Source organism: Phoenix dactylifera, chromosome 7, assembly GCF_051530095.1.
Source record: "Phoenix dactylifera cultivar Ajwa chromosome 7, Ajwa_hap1_PhDact_Kaust_v1.1, whole genome shotgun sequence".
NCBI lineage: Eukaryota > Viridiplantae > Streptophyta > Magnoliopsida > Arecales > Arecaceae > Phoenix > Phoenix dactylifera.
This window is the reverse complement of record NC_143196.1, coordinates 10,572,956-10,597,346: the sequence shown is the minus strand read 5'-3', so window position 1 is coordinate 10,597,346 and position 24,391 is coordinate 10,572,956. Positions and strand designations below refer to the sequence as shown.

General features: G+C 41.9%; 1 protein-coding gene across 1 annotated transcript in view; it reads left to right on the top strand.

Moving 5' to 3' along the window:
- LOC103697029 (mitogen-activated protein kinase kinase kinase 1-like) overlaps positions 1–24,391 on the top strand; it is a 72,685-nt gene that overhangs the window by 4,906 nt on the left and 43,388 nt on the right. The window contains exons 2-3 of the mRNA XM_039127367.2: positions 14,992–15,076; positions 15,285–15,347. Of these exons, the coding sequence (XP_038983295.1) occupies positions 14,992–15,076; positions 15,285–15,347 (148 nt within the window). The remainder of the gene's footprint in view (positions 1–14,991; positions 15,077–15,284; positions 15,348–24,391) is intronic.

Here is a 24,391-nt window from a genome sequence, read left to right as displayed (position 1 = left end):
TCATAATCAATTAAAACTTCATTAAAATTTAAATCCTCAAAAGAAACTATGACATCCAACAATGTATAACTAAAATATAACTCAAAATATTAAAACAAAATCCACTCAAACTATGACATCCAACAAAATATTAAAACAAAATTCAGAATATGATACCTTCAATGATATTAACACAAGATGAAAACTGTTTCTGGTGTCGCTTCGATAATCACTAGATCTAATTATCCAAATATTAATTTTGAAATATCAAGTCTACCTCCTCAAGTAGGTTTGCTTAGGCTTTTACTAGTCACTTTGAAAAATTTATATAAAAGAAAAGGTAAGCTACAAAGCTCAGCAAGTAAAATTCTATCATGGTCATGGTATGCTAAACCGGCCCGGTACAGCACGTATTGGACCGGTCCACGCCATGTACCGGTGCAACCCGGATTGGTTCGGATCGGTACCGCATTGTACTGGTGCGAACCGGCCGGTTCGTACCGGTACGCGTGGGGAAGAAGAAGAGGAAGAAGAGGAAAGAAGAGGAAGAAAGAGGAAGAAAGAAGAAGAGGAAGAAGAAGAGAGAGGAGAAGAGAAGGGAAGTCGGGCCTCAGGCCGATCCCCTCCCGAGCACCCCGACGAGGATCACCTTCCTCCCAAGCATGGTTTGCCGTACTGGTCGGTACGGGTCGGTACCGGCCGGTACATACTGGTACCGGACTTTACCGGTACGGTACAGCTACATATTTCGGTACCGGCGCGTACCGGCCTGGTACCGGCGCGTACCGGCCTGGTACCGGCGCGTACCGGCGCGTACCGGCCCATACCGACCCGTCCGTACCGGCTTCAAATTTTTTTTGGCTTTTAGCCCCATCGGTACAGTACCGGTTCGGCTCGGTTTGATTCGGTACCGTACCGGTACCGATGCCCACCGGTACGTCGGTACAATCGGTACCGCGTAACTTGCTCCCAAGAGCTTCGTTCACCCTTCCTTGCTCGCGGGAGGAGGAAAGAGAGGAGAAAAGAGGAGGAGAGAGGAGAAGAAAGGAGAAGGAAGGAGAAGCTTCGAGAAGAAGGAAGAAGAGAAGGAAATGAAAAAGAAAAGAAGAAAAGAAAAAGAAAGGCGGCAGCGCGTGGGGAATCGCGCCCATGCGCAAAGAAATGAGCGTAAAAATTTACCCGTGTGCAGGAAAACGCGCAGGGAAGTGCCCCCACGCGCTGGGCAGCACGCCTGCGTGCGTGTGGGGAACGCGCGGCCTCGCCCGTGGAAGCGATGGAAACGCGTCCCGCGCCCGCGTGCGCTGGCAACCGTGCGGGCGCGCTTTCTCGCGGCGGACCGGATCGGTACCGGTTCGGTACGGCCCGAAGTGGTACCGACTCTATCCGGATCGCCAGTGGTACGCCGACCGGTACCGGTTCGGCGTACCTTGATCATGGTCCAGAATTTTTCACTTAAAAATGCATGAATCTTAAATCATAATACAAATCAAATTATTTGTAAGAATCCAAGTGTGGGTTTATTGAAATAAAGTGAAATCAAAAGTTTCGTTAAGAAATGTGATGAAAGAGTCAAAACGTGTGATTGTCAAGAAGAGTTTAGAATTCACACTAGATCACGAACTGTAATTTTTTGAAAGTTCAGGTGGTTCATTTAATTGCTTTGATAATGAAAATTCCAGAAATTAAAATCCACTAATAAGGAAGAAACAAGGAAACAATCAAAACACATTGAATCAAATTCTAATATTTTGTATAGTTTCACATTATTTTATCAAGTTTCACTTATACCCTTGAGGTCACTCATATCCTCAGTGCGAATGCAAGCGAGACCACTTATCCTTATTGATAATTCAGCTAAGGCCAGTCATTAACCTCATTGCTAGTGCAAATGAGACCACTCATATCCTTGAGGCTTACTCATACCACATAGCCGAGGGTCCATAGATCTGACATAACCAATGGAACGTTCCCCAACAATGATTCGAGTGAGGCCACTCATAAACCACTTGGTTGGTGGTTACTAAGATCCTCATTGGTAATCAAATGAAATACCACCTAAACAGTGGTTCCTGACTGAAAGTCAAGTGGGGCCACTCATATACCTCTTGGCTAAGGGTCCACTTTTTAATTTATGATAATGTCAGGTTTTCATGCTTAACAAAATTCATCAAATTCCATATTGAACATTTAACAAAAGCTCCAAAAAGAACATGCACTTTCAAAATTGGCATTTAGAAGATTCCGTACATGATTTCAGTTCAGCAGAGATATTCTTGTTCAAAATATAACAATTTAAAAACATACATGATTCCAAAAGTTTCAAATTAAATAAATTTAAAATTAAATTAATTCCATATTTTCAAGTAAGAATAGGTAAGTGTCAAATCAACTTTAAAATTGAATTCAATGGAAGTGTTAGAATTTCAAAGACCGCAGGCTTTAAAAACAGCAGTAATGTTTAGATTTTAGAACTTCAAAATGACAATTTTGATATTGACTACATTTCAAAAAAACAAGTGGAATTTGGTTCCAAATCACATGGAAGAATTACTTTCAAAGTATCCATTAATTTTTGAGAAACTACTAAGATTTTGAATTTGTACGAGCACACAAACCTAGAAGTGACTAAGAGATTCAAAATCAGAAAACAGATCATAAAACCTTAATTTCTGAGGGCATGAAAGAGTCCCTTACAAGGAAATCCATAGTTTTGAAAAAGACTTCATGACTTGGAGTATCAAAACACAAAATCTTCAAATTGATTTCAAAATATATGTTGCCCAAGGTGACAACCCAAGAGGGAGAGGGGTGAATTAGGTTTTCTAAATTTTTAGCTTATGTTAATTAGATACGTATAATGAAATTGAAAAGCACACAACACAAACACACAAGAAGTATAGTGGTTTGGTGCTCTCCTAAGTACCTACGTCCACTCCCCAAGCGTCTCCTTGGAAATTCACTATAATACCGCGAATTACAGTTGGATTGTTTTTCGGGCTCACAATCCAAAACCTTTACAACTTGGTTTTTCGGGATCATCAATAATCTACGTTGGTTTTGCAGGCTCACCAACAACCTACAATGTTGGTTTTACGGGCTTACCAACAAACCTTTACAACAAGATTAACAAGTAAAGGAAGAGAGCTCCTAAGAGAGCAAATAAAGCAATTATGAACAATAAAGAAGAGTTTAGAAATGTTTATCGCTTTGGAGGAGCTATTCTCTTCTTTGTCAGGCTTGCTTCACTTCACAAGGGTTGGTGGAGCTATTGATGATACTTTGAAGCTGCTCAACCACTTTCTTTTAGCTTTATTGATGAAGCAATTAAATGAGGCTTTCTTTTCTTGGGTTTTTTCTTGAGTGAGCTTCTTGTTTTTCAAAAAGATGTCTTCCTCTGATGAATAGTGCCTCTTAAATGCTTTTCCAACCTCAGATGATCACTCCCTAGGTGTTGAATTTGAGAAACTAGCCGTTTCTAGCTGTTGGAGACTCAAAAAGTACATTTACAGAACTAATCGTTGGGCTGTCTCCCATGTTGGGGTCGACTCAAGCTTTTCTGGGGTCGAAAGGCTCAAGTCACTGTTCATTTGTCTTGGGGTCAGCTCAAACTTTTCTGGGGTCGGCCCCTGCTACAGTGGGGTCGGCCCCTGCTAAGTGGGGTCGGCCTTCTCAGGAAACACAGAACCTCATTTTTCTGGCTCTTCACGCTGGGGTCGACTCATGCTTTCTCGGGGTCGACCCATTCTACAGTGGGGTCGACCCAAGCTACAGTGGAGTCGGCCCTCTCAGGAATTCCAGAGACATGGTTTTTGAGTTCTTATCCTGGGGTCGGCTCATGCTCTCTTGGGGTCGGCTCCACCTGGGGTTGGCTCAAGGAAACATGGGGTCGGCCCTCTCAGTAATTTTCAGAGAGTTGTTTTCTTTGAGTTCACAAGTTGGGGTCAGCTCATGGTTCTTTGGGGTCGGCTTCTCTTGGGGTCGGCTCAAGGATTCTTGGGGTCGGCCGTATTTACTATTCATCTATGCCATATTTGCAAGGTTGTGCTAGTTCGTGCCAAAATGTGCCAGGGTCGACTCCACCTCTTTTGGGGTCGACTCCTATTCTATGCCATGTGTTCCAAAGACGTGCCACATGTGTCGGGATCGACTCCAAACTAGTTGGGGTCGATTCTAAATATGATTATCTGCATCTTAGAGTTAGACTAGCACATAGGATCAATAACACATATTTCAAATAAATTTGAGTGTATGGCACAATAGAGTTCATACCCTTAAAAATAAAAATTACAGTTTTGCCCTTTAGAGTATACTCAACTTGAAACTTTGTCGAAATGAATTGAAAGGCTTTCTATCATTCTCTACTATACATTTTATCTCGTTGTTAATCTTTGAGAGTTGTTTTGACCGCATTTTCTTAATGTATCGTGAATGTATTGGGGGTGTGCCATTCCTTAATGATGTATCGAGTTAATTTGCATTTCTAATTTGATATGGCTCAATTGTTGTGTTAATCATCAAAATAACATTATCATCCTCAATATAAATAAATAATACTTAAGCTCAAGATATATAGGGACGTCACATACAAGAATAATCTTAATTTTGGAAAGGATCATGTCATTTAGAATTTTAAAACCATGAATGAGCTCAAAACTGGTTATGAGATTTAAAGGTAGCACTAATAAAATAAAAACTAAATCCAAAGCAATGGAGAAAGTTACCTAATGATTGCAGATTTGAAACCCTCATCATCAACATCTTCATCATCATCATCATCATTTTCTTCTTTATCATCATCATCATCATCGTCTTCTTCTTTCCTTCCTCCTAGCTAGGCTACCCTTCCTCCTTCCCTTGACTTGCCCTCCTTGGCTTGAGTTATAAGCTGACATGCGGTTCAGGTTTACGTTGGGCCCACTTCGCTTGGTCGGTTCCTCTGGCACCTTGGTAGTTCATTTACAAGCAGGGCCCACAAGTACAAGTATTTAGGTTTCGTTGGGCAAGGAGGTCCAGTTAGTAGGTGCCTCAGCAAGCAGATTAAGACAGACAGATAGACAAAGACAATTAAATATAATTAAAGTCCTCTCCTTTTATTTTCATTTCTACTTTCAGTTACTTTAGACAGTACACATAATTAAGGAAATAACCCTATTTGAACTAAAAAATATTTAAAATTCCAATTACTCAAGAATTAAAAGTTGATTTCCTAACTTTAGTTCGAAACCCCAATTTTTGGTTCTAAGTCAATTTTTAAACTTCCAAATGCTAAAGTATTTCTCAAATCTTAAGGTTTCATAAATTTCCTTAAATCTAAAAACAATACTAAAATCCAAATGTCTGATAGAAAGGTCTTATGAATTAGTATTCAAAGTATGTGTTCTAAAATGATACTTACAACACTTATGCCTTAGTAAAATGGTTCACTTTTCATATTTTGTACACATCCATAGTCGTACTGGTCGGTATTGTACCGTACGTACCAAACTAATATGTACTCGTACTGTATTGACACTCGATATACCTCATCGTCTCATATCGTACCATGCACCTATAGTTTAATAGGATGGTATTGGTATGGGGTCAGTACCGAGACTGTGAACCTTGCATCCATATGTATACTAAAATCCAAAAGTCCAATGAAAAGTCTTATGGTTTAATCTTCAAAGCATGGTGTGCTGAATCGGCCTGTATTGAACCGGTTCGGCAGCAGTGAAAAACGGTTTCGACTCCTTTGGAGCCGGAATCGAGCGGTACAAAGACGTACCGGTGTGAACCGGACATGTTTGCACCGGTATGCAGGCGCGTGGGGTAGCGCGCCCACATGCGGGGCAGCATGTTGAGGACCCCCGCAAGCAACACCGCCGGGGCCCTCGGCCAAAGAAGACTCGGGAGCATGATGAGGTAGAGGGAGGTCACTTGGCATGGATGGAAGGTTGCCCAACCTCGGCCAAGCTCACTGCGCGTCCATGCATGCATGCCTCGGCCGAGCACGCCGCATGCCCATGCATGCCTTGGCTGAGCATGCCCAGCCTCGGCCGAGCACGCCAGCCCTGCCACACCCATGTTGGGCGCCTGCCAGGGCCATGCCGACCTGGCCAGCGCCCTGTCAGGCCCTGCGGCCAGCCATTCCGCCCTGCCAGGACCTGCACCCAGCCAGTCAAGGCCATGCCTGGTCTGGCCAGCGCCAGGACATGGCCAGCCCCTGCCCAGCCATGCCCTGCAGCCACACCAGGCCATGCCTATGGCTTGCCAGCCACTGCAGACCATCACCATCAGCCAGTAGCCTGCCAGCCATGCCTTAGCCACTCCTTTGGGGCAGCCACATAAGGACTTGGAAGGCTATAAATAAGCCTTGGAGAGGCACCTTTGGATATCTTAGAACCTTGTATCCACTTGTATTTTCGGCCTTGAAGGCTTGGGAGGGACTTAGTCTCTATTATATTCGGTCTTGGGGTTTGTCCAAGACTTGGGCTAGCCGGAGCCAATCATAGCTCTTGTTAGATTGTTCTTGTATCTTGATCTTTTGGGAATAGAATCCATCAACAAGCTTTCCTTTACATATCTTCTTGTGTTGATTGTTCTTCTTCAAGCCAAGTGACGGGTCAAGATGCAACCAGTAGACCCGCCTCTTGTCTTGGATCCCACGGCCATTTGAAGAAGCATGTCAAGTGTTTCCAACAAGCCAAGGGTCGGGCCAAGCTGCAGCTAGTAGACTTCGCCCCTTGACTTGTTCTCCACGGCCTTCCGAAGAGGCGAATAGCATCCGACGTTACCCGTTCGGCCTGTGTTCGTACATTTCAAGGCATCTGCAAGGAGCTTAAGGCAAGAAGCTTGGTGTGGTGGCTTAGGGCCGAAAGCCGCCCTCCAACATTGGTGCTTTCATTGAGATCTTCAGTGGAAAGATCTCTTCCAAGAGGTAATGCCTACAATCCCAAGAAAATTTCAAATTTTATATTAGGTTGAGATTAGGTGCTTTACTTTCCGTTGCATGCTTAGAAGTGAAGATTACTTTTCAATACCTTCATATTACTTGTTGCAATCAAGGGGGGTACACTAGAAGTTTATTTTGCATGCAATAGTGCTTAAAATTCTGCGACATACTTTGATATTTGCAAAAAAGGAGTGAGCATTTTTTTTGTGAAAGGGAACGGGTTGATCTCTATATTGCTCATTATAGGGATAGTGCCAATGGGGAGGCTAATGGTAGCACCCGGCACTATTTGACCCAACTATTCGGTGTAGGGTATATTAGGAACGATACAAGAGGGAGGCTAGTGGTAGTACCTCGTGCCCTTTTCCCAACTACATCGGGTAGGGAGTAAATAAAACTTCAAAACGTCTCTCTTGGGGGAACGAGTGATCCTTACTTTGTAAACCTTTGTTGTAATTGGTGGAGATTGAGTGGTGTTCATTACAAAATTTTATAAAAGAGGAGGGTCAGATCATTCCTTGGGTGACGGCCAAAGGAGGGTTGGGTGGTGATTTGGAGTTAAAAAAATCATGGAGTCCGGAGGAAATTCGAATACCCACCAAGCAAGGCTTGAGGCTTTAGAAAGAAGTTCACAACAACTAAGCCGAGCCTTAGAAAACATATCCACCACCCTAGCCAGAGTAAATGCCCATCTAGAGAGATTAGATAGGAGAGTTAGTAAAAATGAAAGAGAAAAGGAGCTTAGAAGATCCAATGAGGGAGAACGTTGGTCGCACGCATCATGGCGGGGCCAAGGAAGAGGAAAGAGGGGGAGTGAAGTTGGGAGCTTGAGGGCTAACCAACCTGATGAGCTTGACCATCGGAGCCCTTGGAGGAGAGGAGGAAGAGTAGAAGCCTGGGGTGTTGAAATAGAAAGATGGCTAGATGATGAAGGGCCTAGCTTAAGAGGAGGAAGCCATGGGGAAGAAGAGAGTGAGCCCGAGGAAGACCCATTCCATGCCCAAAGGCCTATTGGACGGAGGAATTTAATGGAAGGAAGGAGAAGAGTGAGGGTAGAAGAAGATTTTGGTGAAGAAGCTAGGGGACCATGGCAACAAGAAAGAGGAGTGAGAAAACCTAAGATTGACTTTCCAAAATTTAGTGGTGGAGACCCCTATGAGTGGATGGATAAGACGGAGCAATACTTTGATGTGTATGAGGTGCCGAGAGGAGACTGGGTCACACTTGCTAGCTTCCATCTTGAAGGAAGAGCTAGCTAGTTGTGGAGGTGGATCCGAGACCTTTATGTGAAAGATGGAAAGAGACTTGGGTGGACGGCCTTCGTCAAGGAGTTCATGTCACAATGAGGTTCCTCTCTCGTTGTGAACCACCACGGCCAACTCGCCAAGTTGAAGCAAGAAGGAAAGGTGCAAGCTTACATTGATGAGTTTTGGCTACTCCAAACCATGGTGAGTGGGTGGTCCGAAGAAGCATTATTGGGCACTTTTCTTGATGGTTTGAAGCCTTGGTTAGCCAAGGAGTTGAAGCTTAAGCAACCAACAAGGCTTCAAGAAGCAATGAGAATGGCAGAGATCTTGGACCAAAGCTATGGTCCGGAGAGAAGAATGACAAAGAAAGGTTTCCATGCCAAGGCCACTATATCATTGCTACCAAAAGGGCTTTGGAAGGAAAACGAAGAAACCGGTAGAAGCAACAAAGAGCGGCCTCAATAAGTTAAGAAGCTTTCTCGAGACGAGCTCCAAGACTACATCAAGAAGGGGCTATGTTTTAAATGTGGTGATAAATGGAGACGGGGCCATCAATGCAAAACTGGCAAAGCCTTCCTACTTGATGTGGGCTCCGAGGAGGGGGGAGCTACTTCGGATGCTTCGGAGGATGATGAGGAGGAGGAGCATAGAAATGGGGCTGATTTTAGCCCGGAAGAGGAGGCCGAGCTATCCTTGCATGCTATGTCCGGGGTGCAAAGACCGTCCACCATGCGTTTGATGGCATGGGTGGGCAAACATGAAGTATCACTTTTGGTGGATAGCGGTTCTTCCCACGATTTTATCAACTCCAAAATTGTGAAGAAGGTTGGCTTGAAAGGGGCGGCCGTGGAGCCCTTTGAAGTCAAAGTAGCTAGTGGAGAAAAGCTCAAATGTGAAGAAGTTGTGAGGGACGTTCGCTTGAATGTCCAAAGGGTGAGGATCAAGGCCGATTTGCATGTTCTCCAACTAGTCGGCTTGGATGTTGTATTGGGGAATGCATGGTTGAAAGGCTTGGGCAAGGTGCTAACCGACTATAGCACCATGACTATGGAATTCAAACTTGGAGGCCAAAAGAAGAAATGGACCACCATGAGCAACAAGGAGGTGTGGTCTTGTGAAGCTAATATGATTGAAAAGTTGTGCAAAGGAGGGGCCTCTTGTTTTGCCATTGTGGTGACTGGCCGACATCATGAAGAAGGCAAGAAGGAGGATGAGTTGGAGGGAATTTCTCCAAAGATTCGGAGCTTGTTGGAGGATCATCAACATGTCATGAAGATACCCACATCTCTTCCACCTCCAAGAAGTTTTGATCGTTCTATCCGATTGAGGAATGAGGCCACACCGGTAAATGTCCCACCCTACTGGCATGCACATTTTCAAAAAGAAGAGATAGAAAGGCAAGTAGAAGAGATATTGAAGCAAGGGTTGATACGCTATAGCACTAGTCCCTTCTCATCTCCGGTTCTACTTGTGAAGAAGGATGGTACTTGGAGATTTTGCACCGACTACTGAGCCTTGAATGAAGCTACCATCAAGGATAGATTCTCTATTCCTACGGTAGATGAAATGCTTGATGAACTACATGGTGCAAGAATCTTCACCATGTTGGACCTAAGGGTGGGATACCACCAAATCCGGATGAAGCAAGAAGACATCCACAAAACGGCATTCCGGACACACTCGGGGCATTATGAGTACCTTGTGATGCCCTTTGGCCTTTGCAATGCCCCATCTACTTTCCGAGCATCCGTGAATGAGGTATTCCAGCCTTACTTGAGGAAGTTTATGTTGGTTTTTTTTATGATATCTTGGTTTACTCCTGATCAATGGAAGAGCACTTCAAGCACTTAGAGGTTGTATTATCCATCTTGGAGAAGCACCACTTCTATATCAAACCTTTCAAGTATGCATTTGTCCAACTGGAGTTGGAGTACTTGCGTCATATTATTTCGGGGAAAGGAGTGAAGGTGGATCAAAGAAAGATTGAGGCTATGGTGGATTGGCCTCTACCCATGAATATCTCGGCTCTAAGAGGTTTTTTGGGATTAACCGGCTACTATCGGAGGTTTGTGAAGAACTATGGATTGATTGCCAAGCCTCTAACCTCCATGTTGAAGAAAGGGAAGTTTGAATGGACTCCGGAATCAAGGGAAGCTTTTGACAATTTGAAGAGGGCCATGACTCAAACACTAATCCTAGCTCTTCCGAATTTTTTTATCCCCTTTGAAGTCTACACCGATGCAAGTGGAGATAGCATCAGAGCGGTCCTTGTGCAACAAAAAGACCCCAGCCTTTCTTTCAAAAGCCTTGGGACCCATGAAGAAGGCTTGGGGGACATATGCAAGAGAACTATTGGCATTGGTGCATGCCGTCAAGGTATGGAGGCCTTACTTGCTTGGGAAGAAGTTTACTATTGTCACCGATCAACAAGCACTAAGGCACCTCTTGGAGCAAAAGATTGTGACCCCGGAGCCACAAAAGTTTTTAGTCAAGTTACTTGACTTTGAGTATGACATTGTGTATCAACCGTGGAAGGAGAACAAGGTGGCGGATGCACTATCAAGAAAAGAGGGGAGCCTATTGCTTTGGGCGGCCGAAGGAGAAGAACCCACTTCTATGGCTCTTAGTGGGATTGTATGGCAGATTTGGGACCAAATTTGGGAGGCAAACAAGCTTGATGCTCGGGCCTTGGAGATCAAAGAGAAGATTGAAGCATCAACCGAGGGGGTGGCCAACTACAAGCTTAAGAAGGGATTCATCATCTACAAAGGGTATGTCTATGTGCCTAATGTCCTTAATTTAAGAAGCATCCTTGATCATTTTCACAATAGCAAGGAGGGTGGACACTCGGGTTGGCTTTGCACTTACATCCGAGTGAAACACTTCTTTTATTAGGAGAGGCTTAAAGCCGAATCAAGGCATTAGTGGCCGGTTGTGAGGTTTGCCAAGAGATTAAATATGATCCAAGCGCACCTATGGGTCTTCTACAACCACTCCCCATCCCGAGCATGATTTGGAAAGATATCTCCATAGATTTTGTTGAAGGTTTGCCTACTAGCAAGAGCTTTGAAGTCATATTAGTGGTGGTGGACCGACTAAGCAAGTATGCTTATTTCATCCCCATCAAGCATCCATACACAACCAAATCGGTGGCTACATCATTTGTGGAGTCAGTGGTCAAATTGCATGGCATTTCAAAGAGCATAGTATCTGACCAAGATAGGGTATCATGAGCACATTTTGGTAGGAGCTATTCACACTTCAAGGGAGCACATTAAAGGCAAGCTCATCCTATCATCCTCAAACGGATGGGCGAACGGAGGTAACTAATCGAACCCTTGAACGATACTTAAGATGCTTTTGCCACAACCAACAATCAAAGTGGGGGAATTTCATTGTTTGGGCGGAATATTGGTACAATACTACTTATCATGCTTCCATCAAGACAAGCCCATTTGAGTTGGTCTATGGTAGACCCCCACCCAGGTTGTACCGACATGAGAAGGGAACGGCCAAGAATGAAGAGGTTGAACAAGCATTGGCTGGAAGAGATGAAGCTCTAACCAATGCAAGGAGGGAGCTCAAGAAGGCCTAAGAAAGAATGAAGAGGTATTATGACAAGAACCGAAGGGAGGTAACCTTCAATCCTGGGGATTTTGTTTATTTGAAGTTACAACCCTACACTCAAAAATTCCTCGAGAAGAATTTCAGCTACAAACTCTCTCAAAGGTTCTATGGACCTTCAAAGTGATGGAAAAGATTGGAGAAGTAGCATACCGGTTAGACCTTCCAAACAATTCATTATTACATCCGGTCTTCCATGTTTCCTTACTCAAAAAAGTAGTGGGTAACCCTTCATTGATGGCAGTTTCTTCTTCGTGCTTTGGAGGGAAGTACGAGCACCTCTTAGCCTAATCCTAGCTTTCCCATAGACTTGAATCTTAGAAACCTGGCTCGAGAGACCTTTTCTCAACTTTCATTGATTGAGCAAGACCTACCCACTATTGATCATGATGGAAGAGTGCTACTACGTCCCAAGGAAGCTATCAATTACTGCATATGGAGAAAGAGGAGAGAGAAGAAAGACATGGCAAGTTTTGATTCATTAGAGCGGTATGCCAGAAAAAGAAGCTTGGGAGGATTATGATGATGTGAGCCGGCGGTATCCACATTTTATCCTTAAGGACAAGGATAGTCTTCAAGAAAGGGAGAATGTTGAGGACTCCCGCGAGCAACACCGCCGGGGCCCTCGGCCATGGAAGACTCGGAAGCATGATGAGGTCGAGGGAGGTCACTTGGCATGGATGGAAGGTTGCCCAACCTTGGCTGAGCACGCCTAGCCTCGGCCGAGCTCACCGCGCATCCACGCAAGCCAGCCTCTGCCGAGCACGCCCAACCTCTGCCGAGCGCATGCCCAATCTCGGCCGAGCATGCCGCACGCCCATGCATGTCTCGGCCGAGCACATCCAGCCTTGGCCGAGCCCACTGCACGCCCATGCATGCCTCGGCCGAGCACGCCCAGCCGAGCATGCCCAGCCTCGGCCGAGCACACCCAGCCTTGGCCGAGCACCCATTTTTTAACTTTAAAATAGTCTTTAAATATTAATATATTAAAAAATTAATTTTAGCTTAGATTCATGTAGAATCTAACAATGGATGCTACATATATTTTTTTGGACCCTTGGGCATGCATCAAAGACTGCTTATTTCTTAATTTTTTTCAAATTTAGGCCTAGGCTACTGTGGGCGTGATCGCATCAAAACTTGAATAAATGGACATCAAATTTTTATGGAGAGTAGCTTGCATGCTTCTAAATATGTTTTTAATTTTACATTTTTTGTAATTTTTATTTATTTTAAAAATTCTTTCATTTTTAATCCAAAAATATATTTCTAATTTTAAAAATTATATATAATCTAAAAATTAAAATTTTTTATTGGATTGTGTAGATCGTCCATAAATCTACAATACATAATAAAATAAAGCCGAAATCAAAAATTTTGGCACGATCTCTCCTTATTTTGCAATTTTCGAGCTATTTTTTGAAACCCCTCAAAAAAATAAGAGAATAAGATAGGAAAGAGGAAGCACATCTTATTTAGGCTTGGATCTTCTTTCTGAACTATTGAATTGGTAGGATTTTTAAGTTTTTGGGAAAGAGCGGTGAAGACCTCTCCGCCGGTTTCACCTGTTGTTGGGAAGGCTTTCTTAGAGCTTTCCAACGATAAATATAACCTTTATACTACTCAAAAGAGGAGGCCTAGTTCGGAATCAGGTCAACTCAGTGCGAATCGGTTGGTTAGCACTGAGTTTGAGCAAAACTGACCAGTTCTAGGCCGGTTTGCACTGGTTCTGGCCGGTACGGACCCTTACCGGCCGATTTTGGATGGTTTGGGGCTGGAACCGAAAATTAAAAGCAAACTGACCCAGTTCGGTCCGGTTCGGCAGACCATGCTTGCACCACTTAGCACCTCAATAGAATGGTTCACTTTTCATATTTTGTATCCATATATATAAGTAGTTTTCTCTATATAGGTTGGGGTCATCATGTTGCACTCTCTAAAAGCATGAAAAAATTCTTGTTTTGGGCCTTGTTGTGGGAAAAAGACAATGTTCATAAGTTTCTTCCCCGGCCAATCTGTGATAGTTCTGCATACCTCAGGACCACCCTATCTTAGGTTGCTTTAAGCTCCACAAACACAGTGAGGTTAGCCTAACAAGGAATAGATCTTCGCTATAATATTCTTCCAAAGTCATTTCTCACCAAGAAACCAATTTGTGAATTCCTTGCCACCTTATCAAGCACCCATCAAAGTTATTCTTGAGACGGCATGCTTGTGCAAGGCCAAGGTAATATAGAAAGTTTTTGGAATTGTTAAATTTTCTTTTTCTATCAACAATTGTGAATTCATACTAGGAGTTGCCTTGGTTACTCTCATTATAAGCAAGTCTATCATTCTAATTCTGAATTTGGTTGAACTATATCTGTTTCGTTTTCCAAACTGCATTACTAATATTATTTATTAATTTTTTTTTGAAATACCTCTACTATACCTCATTGTATGATACTGCTCTGCTTAGGTATTGAAAGAGTCTAGGATATCTGCCTACAATAATTGCTTGAATCTTATGTATTGTCCTTAAGATTTGCCCTAGATTATTGCTAAGGACCCATGCGGGCATTCCCGCATCATCAGTTATGCATTGGATTAGATCTTGGTTATTTACATAGGGCCAAGGAATCCAGATATTACCTTCTGGCTAGCCTTTTTGGATGAGGTCTTATAGGCGTGTTATAGTCCCACACCAATTATGAGTTGGATATATCTTGGATACTTATACTGGGCCAAGTAACTCAAACAATATCTATCGGCTAGCCTTTTTGCTTAAGGCTCTGGATCATTACAAATAGTAGGAGAGCAAATTTAGCCCATAGCCATGTGGACTTGGAGATATTGTAGCACGAGCCCATTTAGGACTGACCATAGGCAGATTGAAGTATTTGTGATTGGATTTGGACCTTTAGTGTAGCAAGGTCACTAGGGCTTAAATAGGTGGAGTGTGTGAGGATCCATGTGGATGTTTGTTTTGTCTTATATTGGTTATGTGCTAGATAGATCTTGGGTACAAGTTTGAGGAACCTAAATAATACTTTCTGGTTAGCGTTTTTGGATAAGGTCTTGGGTTGTTAAAACTTTGCTTTTATATAATACTTGAGTTGATTCAAAGGTTATTCTTTCTGCTCAATTCATAACTATCTTGATATGGTTACATTGGCAGGAACATATTGTTTTTCCCTGCGTTCACAATGCTTATATTGTCATCTTGTGCAGTGACGGATTTTTCTTTGCGGTCAAAGAAGTATCCTTGCTTGACCAAGGGAGCAATGCCAAGCAGTGCATTTTACAACTGGAACAGGTGAGACTATGTGAAGTCGTACTCTATACAGTGGCTCTTGAAAAAATTGTATACATATTATGTTCCATGTGGTGACAGTCTATCATCCTGTGATCCTGATTTTTGAACCTGAAAATGTTGCTAAGTTCTGTCTAATTTGTTTGGGAATGAACCTGTTTCTTTATAGTTTCTGAGGTTGCTCTATCTGATCCCAAACTTGTGCTTCCAGGAGATTGCGCTCTTTAGTCGTTTTGAACATGAGAACATAGTTCAGTATTTTGGAACAGACAAGGTATTCTCTGCTGTGACTTGAATTTTGTTCTCAGTTTGTTTGCTTTGTGCTCTTCAATAGATACACGATCATAATGGAAAAATTTATCTAATTTTGCATTCTCAAGTGCTGAGTCTTCTTTTGAAGATTTTTTTTCCATATATTTTTTTAAGACCTAAGCTGTAATGCCTGGTTTTTTAGCTTCCAAGATGATGAGCTTAAAATGCTCTGTTAACTATTTTCTTGCAACCTTAACATTGTTAGCTTAATTGTACAAGTAAGAAGAACTTCTAATACTATTATCTCCTTCTACTTCTTTCATTTCCCTGTTTTCATTAGGCAACCTGACTGTTGTTCTCAGTCCAAAGAGTTGATTGTAAATTTTATACTTCTTTTGGATGAAACTTTGCAACTGAATTTTGGTTGAAACAGGCCTGGTTTCAGAGCTTCCCTTTAAGCTAACTTGTTGTGCCAGTTATCATTTATCTAAGTTTTAATAATTTCTTTAATTCCTTGAATCATAGTAGTAGTAACATTTTCTCAAGATTTAACTCAGATTTAAGAGTTTTGGAACTAGAACCATCATAAATGGGTTCCATGTTTTGATTTAGAAGCATTTTCTTAAGTCATATGTTTGGCAACTAGGAGCTCTTATGTCAAGACATGTAGGTCATCATTTAGGTTACATGTAAACTTCAAATTGCATGCTATGATCATATGCGATAATTATCAGACATTGATATGTATTGGATTTGACTAGATTACATGTTAGATACTGTTCCTGAGTATCCTATTTTAAATTTAAAAAAAGCTCTAGATAGCTCATAAATGCTTTTAGGTGATACTTACTGGATATGTTTTGGGTTGAGAGAGAGGATTTTTTTCCTTCCCTTTGAAAAGTGTGAACTTTTGACGATGAAAATGATGAATGGTTAATTTTAGAATTTGTAATGTTGATCTAGTAAATGGAGAACAGAGCACAGTCTATGGATTTGAATGATGAATAAATGGAGTTCTTGGATGTTTATGCTATTATGAAGTAGGAACTACGTTGTTGTCATAATCCATCATCTTTATGAATACTTTTTCACATAGAAGTAATATGTATATTTGTTTATTTATCTATTTACATTGATGTCCTAAGTAGGATATTCTATTTGTTCTAAACTTGCTTTATTGGCATATGTATGTTTTATTGTATTTGTATCTTGTTTCATCTATCTCCATGTTTCATGGGTAATTAAAAATCAAAATGTGAAGCTATCACACTCCAAAATAATGGGAAACGTGGTTTTTAATTTCTATAAATTTATTTCTTTGATACCAAAATGACACACCATGTGATGACGAATAATACAAGAAAATCTATGATAATCCATGTTTTCTTTTTCCTTGTTCTATTTTGTGGCATTTTGGAACTTTTAGCCTTTGGATGAATTTATTTTGCCAAATTTACTTGAGTCAAATGTCATCTGGCTCGGTCCACACTGTATTCAAAATTGAACTTTTGACCAAGATTTAGAGCACTTGAGACTTGAACTCATGTTGGTTTGAGTTTAGGGCCTGAAATTTAAACTTGCTTGACTCTCAAGGAGTGACTATAATGATTGCTCAAAACATCATTGAAATTTTAATATCCTCAAAATAATCCATATGAATCACCAATATATAAGTAAACATATATTATAACCCAAGATATTAAAGATAAAACTTAATTTTCAATTCAAATATGTCCTTTAATACACAATACTATACCTTTAATGATATTAATACAGCACGAAAGAATGATGTTGTTTGGTGTTGCTTCAATAGCCAGTAGATCCGAAAAGGCAACTCCCAGTCACCAAGTCCACTTATGCGAAAGGCTCATTACAATCACTTACTTGACTGACTTAAGACCTGTATAGTAGCTAAATTGAGCTAGAAAGTTCAGTAAAATTCTACAACAATCAAGAATTCTAGTTATCAATGAGAAACACAAGACTTTTATACCATGACATAAATCAAATTATCATTGATGTAAAATCAAAGTTTCATTGAGAAAACATGGTTATGGTGAAGGATCAAGGATTCAAGATACATGATTTTCAATAGCGGTTCCGATAATTTCACTAGATCATAGGCCAAATAATGTAATTTTGTCAAACTAGAAACAATTTCCCCAAAAAATATATAAAAAATGAAGGTTCCTTGTTGAATATCTTACAGGACCTCCGTGAAAGTCTTGCACACCTAATAGGACATTATAGATAGACTTTTTAGCAAGGTTCGTCGTCTCGGTATCGAACCCCGTACTGGTGTCATACTCGGTACGCCACCCATACGTTCAGTATGCACCCGCACCGAGTACCAATAGCGAACTGCTATGGTACGGTATGCCTCATGCTGTCCGGTTCGGGCCGGTATGGCATATCTTACTTCTTAGTCTACGTTACTCCACCCATACACTTGGTACGCCACCTGCATCGAGTACCAGTACCAAACCGGTACGATATGTCCCGTGCCACTTGGTTTGGGATGGTACGGCATATCTTGCTTCTTAGTCTACATTGCTCTACCATGAAAGTGACTTGCTAGTGCTTGTTCACGTAGATATCTTTTGTCAGGAGACATGTTAAGATTATAACACAATGATAATATTGTCCATCTTGATAATATGGTTTCAACTAATTGTGCCCTTATGTCAGCCTATCAATATGATGTGATCCACAAAGTGTTGGAGCAAGGTTGGCGGAACCATCCCAAACTATCCGGTTCAGAGCGTCTCGAGCTGTACCGGCGGCTTATCGGGATGGTTCTGAGAAAGAAACTGAAACGTCGTCACCGAAGAAGGAAAGAGAAGAAAAAAGAGAGCAAGCGAGAGAGGGAGGGAGAGGGTGGTGGAGGCCGGCGGAGGCCGATGTTGGTGCGGGTAGTGGAGGCCGTGGCTAAACCCCTGTTTTGTTTGAAACAAGGGTACAATCGTAAAAAAATTGCGATTTTTAAGCGATTTGCCGGCTTCACTTAAAATTGTGAAATTTTTTACGGCCTCCGCCACCCGCACCAGCGCCGGCCTCCCTCTCCCTCTCCCTCCCTCTCCCGCTTACTCTCTCTTTTCCTCTCTCCCACGGTCTTCTGTGTCGGTACATGCCCCACACGGTATGGTGTGGGCCTGTATCAACTCGTGCCGCTGGACAACCGATATGGTGCCCGATACTGGCATAGCAGACCCTGTGTTGGAGTCACTATTTTCACTACTTATAGAAGTTGCCACTATCTTGTAGTCATTATTCGTAGTTGTCAACCGTACGAATGAAGCCTCCAATTTCATTCTTTTCTATGATGTACTTAAAGAATGAGCAAAGAAACATGATTCTTAATTCTCCTTTGATTTCCCTAATTAATGACTAAATCTCCTATAATTTTCTCATGGATCTTAGGTATCTAGTATCACATAGAAAACTCATTCCAAGATAAATACATCAAAATATGCTTGTATAAGGTAAGGATAATTTCACTAATGCCTCAAATAGTTCATCTCATACAAAAATGTCTTTATGAGGGCACTATCTTCAGAAAAGCATTTGGAAGCATGGCATTAGCTAATTGACTAAGACTAGATAATTATTGTTATTAGTTTTTGAACTTTTAGTGAATGACAACTTTACCATGATTAGCACATTTATGCAAGTGATGTGTCTGAACTTTTAAGCTCTGTAATGGTATTTAAATCTTCTAGGCAAGGTCAGTTGAACCGGTACTGGAATCCATACCGGTCGGCGAGCGGGTCAGTATGGTATCGGTTCGGTACCGTACCGACGCAGTATGCTTGGTCGTGCCGGTTTTGGTACTATATTAACACACGGTACTGACACACCAATTTTTTGACTTTTCAAATTTAATTAATTGGTAATCAATTATTTTCAACTTTTTAAATAATTTTAAGTCTAATTTGATATTTTTTTGATGTTTTTTTGATCTCGGTTTAACCTAAATGGTGCATCTTGTTGTTTTAAAAGGATACAAAATATAAAATGATTAGTGAGATGTTGCATGCTACAATAAGCAATATGAAATATCCTAAAATTAACTATAAAATAATACAATCAATTACATATATTTACGTACAGCATACATACCGATATCTGAAATCTCGTCGAGTGGTGATGCCTCCTGTAGATATCTAGATCATTAGCATAATTAGGTGGCACATCAGCCCACTCCTCTAACCAAGTAGCATTGTAGTCTTGTATATTCATCCCATAAGGATCGTGCTCTAGATTATAAGCACCCTCAGATCTCTACGAGAAGTATCCTCTAGTTGATAAAACGACTGTGAAGGGGCCTATCCGAATAAGCTGGCAGCAAAATTCGATTTATAAAATGTTTCGGGCTGCGTAGGATAGTAGCCACTGGAAGTTGCCTCAGACGCACTATATCTATATCTGTATTTGTATGGATCATAGGCTACTTGTAGTTTTGGGTAATAGGATCCAATATACAACTCAGAACGTGATACGTCTATGTATCCTACTCCACATGCGAGGTCATCTGCAACTGCATCGTGTTCTAAATAATGTCGAGAAGCCTGTCTCTTATATGCAATCATATTCTCACGGGCTCTACCAGATCGTGCACCGTGGTCCCTATCTTATGTAGCATGCGTAAACTAGGACTCATTGGTGAATCGAAGACTACCTTATGGCTGTCTCATAAATGGTGGTCTCTTGCCTTCCACTCTCTCTAGCCAGCAAATCCATGGCCACCAGAACTGTTTCTTCTAGTATCTGAATCTGAGTAAACTGGCTCCTTTACACTCTTCACGGGGGCTACGGGTGCTTTTTATTTTTTTTGGTGTGTTGAGCAGCTACCTTCTTATCTTTCGTGCCTCTCTTTGCCTGGCTATGTTGGATGTATGTCGCCCCACTGACTGAGTCGACCTGATAGCGTAGTAGCCTTGTCAAAGCATCTCTTGATTATATCTCTGAGAGAATGTCTCAGATAATGAGTCATATGGTGATCGGCTCCCTAGTGACCAAGGATTGCTGAATTGGTTCGGTACCGGTTCAGACCGGTTCGAATCGATACCGAACCGGGCAACCGGTTTGGCAATTCTTGGCCCTTAATTTTTAATTTTTTGGGAGTTTTCTTTCTTTTCAAACTTTTTCTATAAATTTAAGTATAATTTGATTTTTTTTATATTTTCTTATTTTTTTATGTTTTTCGATGTTTCTATGATCTCGATTTAAGCTAGATGATGCATCTTATTTTTTTTTAAAAAGTCCAAAAAGGCCACAGCGCATGCACGCTATAGTCAAATCAGAAAGCCACAGCACATGCATGCTATGGTCAAATCAAAAAGCCACAGCACATGCGTGCTGTGGCTTTGGGCCAAAAGCCCAAATTAAAGTGGAATCGGTGCGAATCGACTAGTTCGCACCGATTCCTAGCCAAATCGGATCCGGTATGTTTCTAGTACCGGCCGGTTTCGGCTCGTTACCATTGTAGTTCCAGACCCATAGGGGCCGAAACCGTTTTCTAACGCCGAACAGACCCGGTCGGAGATCGGGTCGGTTTGGTACGAGCTGAATCGGGCGGTACGGCTTGATTCAACATTCCTTGCCAGTGACCTTGTGGTTGTGGTTGATCAGCTAAAAGAATGCATGGGATATTGCTCTTTGCCCATTGCCCTGCATTGATCTTAGCCTCGCTGGCTACGAAACTAGCCGGTCGTGGAGGCGATCCTCACTCATCAAGCTCCGGCTCCTGCTGTTGGCCCATAAGCTATCCGATCATCGAATCATCCTCATCATCAACGAAAGTATTATGGATCAGATCTATGTACTTTAGCTCCACTTCGTCCTGAATACACTTCAGCCTCAATGTCAGATTGTTGTGAACATTTATAAGGTCGATGAAGCGCTTCTATGTCAAATGGTTTTTATATTTGCTGTGGATGAGGGCGAAGGTGGACAAGTTGTGCTCACTTCTACTTGAGGCTACCATCTCTCGCTTAAGATTTTCACGGACAAATCAAAATAAATTGACCATTCAGTTGCAAAAATATTGAAGAAAATTACATATAAGATAGTATCCAAGGCCTGCCTAACCGGTACCGCCCTGAACCGGTACCGGATCAGCGCGGAATTCGGTACCGGGATCTTATCGTTGGAGAACCGGTACGGAACCAGTACGAGACCGGTACGAGACCCATACGGCCGGTATGGGACTGGTACGGGCCGGTACGGGATCGATATAGGACTAGTATGTGGAACCCCAAAACTCGGCCATTCAACGGAACCGGTACGAGACCGGTACGGGACCGGTACAGGACCGGTACCGTACCGGTCCGGGACGCCATCGGTACGCCGACTGGTACCAGTACGGTGGACCTTGATAGTATCATATTAGCAACCAACTAACACCAAGTAAATGTCCTCCTGGTGTATAATATTCCCGGATTCATATTTTTCTTACGATGGCTGCCGAGACTCTAAAGCTGTCAGTGCCCTCTCTAAATATTTTGGTCTATAAAAAAAACTGTGTTGTAATATGTTAATAATTAAAGATACCAGTTAACTTACATATGTCACTTAAGTTAACTTATCTCTTCTAAATATGGAGCCACGACTTCTAGATTAGACTCCATCTTGTAAATCACATTACATAGAGCAGCTAGAAGTTTGTCATACATATTGATTCCAGCTACGGTGTACTAAAACCTTAGGTTCAGATAGTATGCTATAGATAGAGTTCGTTATTGTCTTAGTAACAATGTACAAGTACAGAAGTAGTTTAATATTTAATATTCTTGCTTATCTTCTAGATGCAGGTCTCTATCCATCTAGTATTTCCACCACCAGTCAATGATGTCGATGTATTATTGGGCATACGTTGGATCTGCCTCTATTTATATCTTTGCCCTCTTCATCATATGATACAAGAAACCCGTCTAGGGGTACCTCTCACTGTCCATGGCCCGAAGCATTTCATACAATAGTCTGATAGCCTTCACTATCTTCTCGGCCCGCTGCTAGAATGTCTGCCTGATCGCCAAGTCCTCGATAATGCTCTCGTCAGTGTCGGCCATAGCTAATCTACTTTTCTACCATCCGGGACTGACAAATATTTGACATAGGACTTTTTTCTCTCAAGAAGGCTATCAAGTGCAACATAGTTAGCAGCAAACCGTGTCACTCTTAGTCTCAAGATTTCTCTTTCTACATATCTCCTTGAGGATGATAGTGTTATTTTGATTATTAACACAATCATTGAGGAAATATCTAATTAAATACTACAAGTTAATATGATACATCATTACTGAGTTCGACACTCTCGATACATTAGAAGAATGAGATCAAGATGTCTTTCAATGATTAATAATGAGATAAAATTTGCAATAGAAAAGGGATAGTGAATTCTAAATTCTAATTCAGCAAAGTTTCAAGTGAAACGTACTCATAAGGGCACAATAGTAATTTTCATTGTTAAGAGTATGTAGCACTACTATGGCATATATTCAAAATTGCTTGAAGTATATTTCATTGATTGTATGGATGAATCTAACCTTAAGATGCAGCAAAGTGTGGAATGAGTCGACCCCAAGAAAAGTGGAGTCGACCCCGGCACATCATGGAACCATCAGGCACACCTCTGCGAAAATGGCACGGATGAACAGTAGTGAGTCGACCCCAAGTATGCTTGAGTCGACCCCATCTTCAGGCCTCAAGAAAACAAGTCTCTGGAATTTACTAAGAGGGCCGACCCCAACCTTCCTTGAGCCGACCCCAAATGGAGCCGACCCCAGGAATGCTTGAGTCGACCCCAACTGAACATGAGTCGACCCCAAGGCTGTGTCGTTCAAAACTGTCTCTGGAATTCCTGAGAGGGTCGACCCCAATGGAACTTGAGTCGACCCCACTGTATCTTGAGTTGACCCCAAAAAGAGTTGAGTCGACCCCAGTGAAAAACAGCTGAAATATAAGATTTTGTGTTTCCTGAGAAGGCCGACCCCAATGTAGCAGGAGTCGACCCCAGTGAAAGTTGGGTCGACCTCAGTGAAAGTTGAGTCGACCCCAAGTATGATGAACAGTGGTTTGAGTCGAACATAGGAAAGTTTGGGTCGACCCCAGCACGGGCAGAAGCATAACAGCTAGTTTTGCAGAAGTACTTTTTGACCTCCCAACAGCAAGTAACGGCTAGTTTTTGAAATCTAACCAATGGGAGGTGTCCAATGGATGAGGAAAACTATTTAAAGTGACACTATTCATCAGAGAAATGATCTTTTTTGAAAAATATCAAAGCTTACGCAAGAAAGACAAGTGCCCTAATCTTCTTCATCCAAGTGCTTCATTCAAGAGTCAAAAGAAAGTGGTTGAGCAGATTCCAAGAGATATTAAGAGCTCCATCCACCCTTGAAGAGTGAAGCATTCCTGACAAAGAAGAGAGAAGTTTCATCAAGCGATAACTATTATCTAAACTCTTCTTTGTAGCTTATAAATGTTATATTTGCTCATTTAGGAGTTTCAACATTCTTCTTTCTTTTTAATCACCTTGTAAAGGTTTGTTGGTGAGCCCATAAAACCAACGGTGTAGGTTTATTGGTGAACCCGTAAAACCAATTGTGAAGGTTCGTTGGTGAGCCCGTAAAACCAACATAGATTCTTGGTGATCCCGGAAAACCAAAGTGTAAAGGTTTTTGGATTATGAGCCTGGAAAACAATCCAATTGTAATCCGCGGGATTATAGTGAATTTCCAAGGGGTCGCTTGGGGAGTGGACGTAGGTGCTTAGGAGAGCATCGAACCACTATACTTCTTGTGTGTTTGCATTGTGTATTGTTTTTAACTTCACTCACTCATCAATTGACTCAATTAAGGTAGTAAAAATTTAGAGAAACCAATTCATCCCCCTTCTTGGCTTGTTACCTTGGGCAACAAGTGGTATCAGAGCAAGATGCTCTCATAGTATTTATTGATCTCATAATAAAGAGACAAAGATCATGACAACCCAAGTAGGATGTTCTATGAGCGAGGGGCAATCCACAAATAGACCTCCTCTGTTTAATGGCACTAATTACACATACTG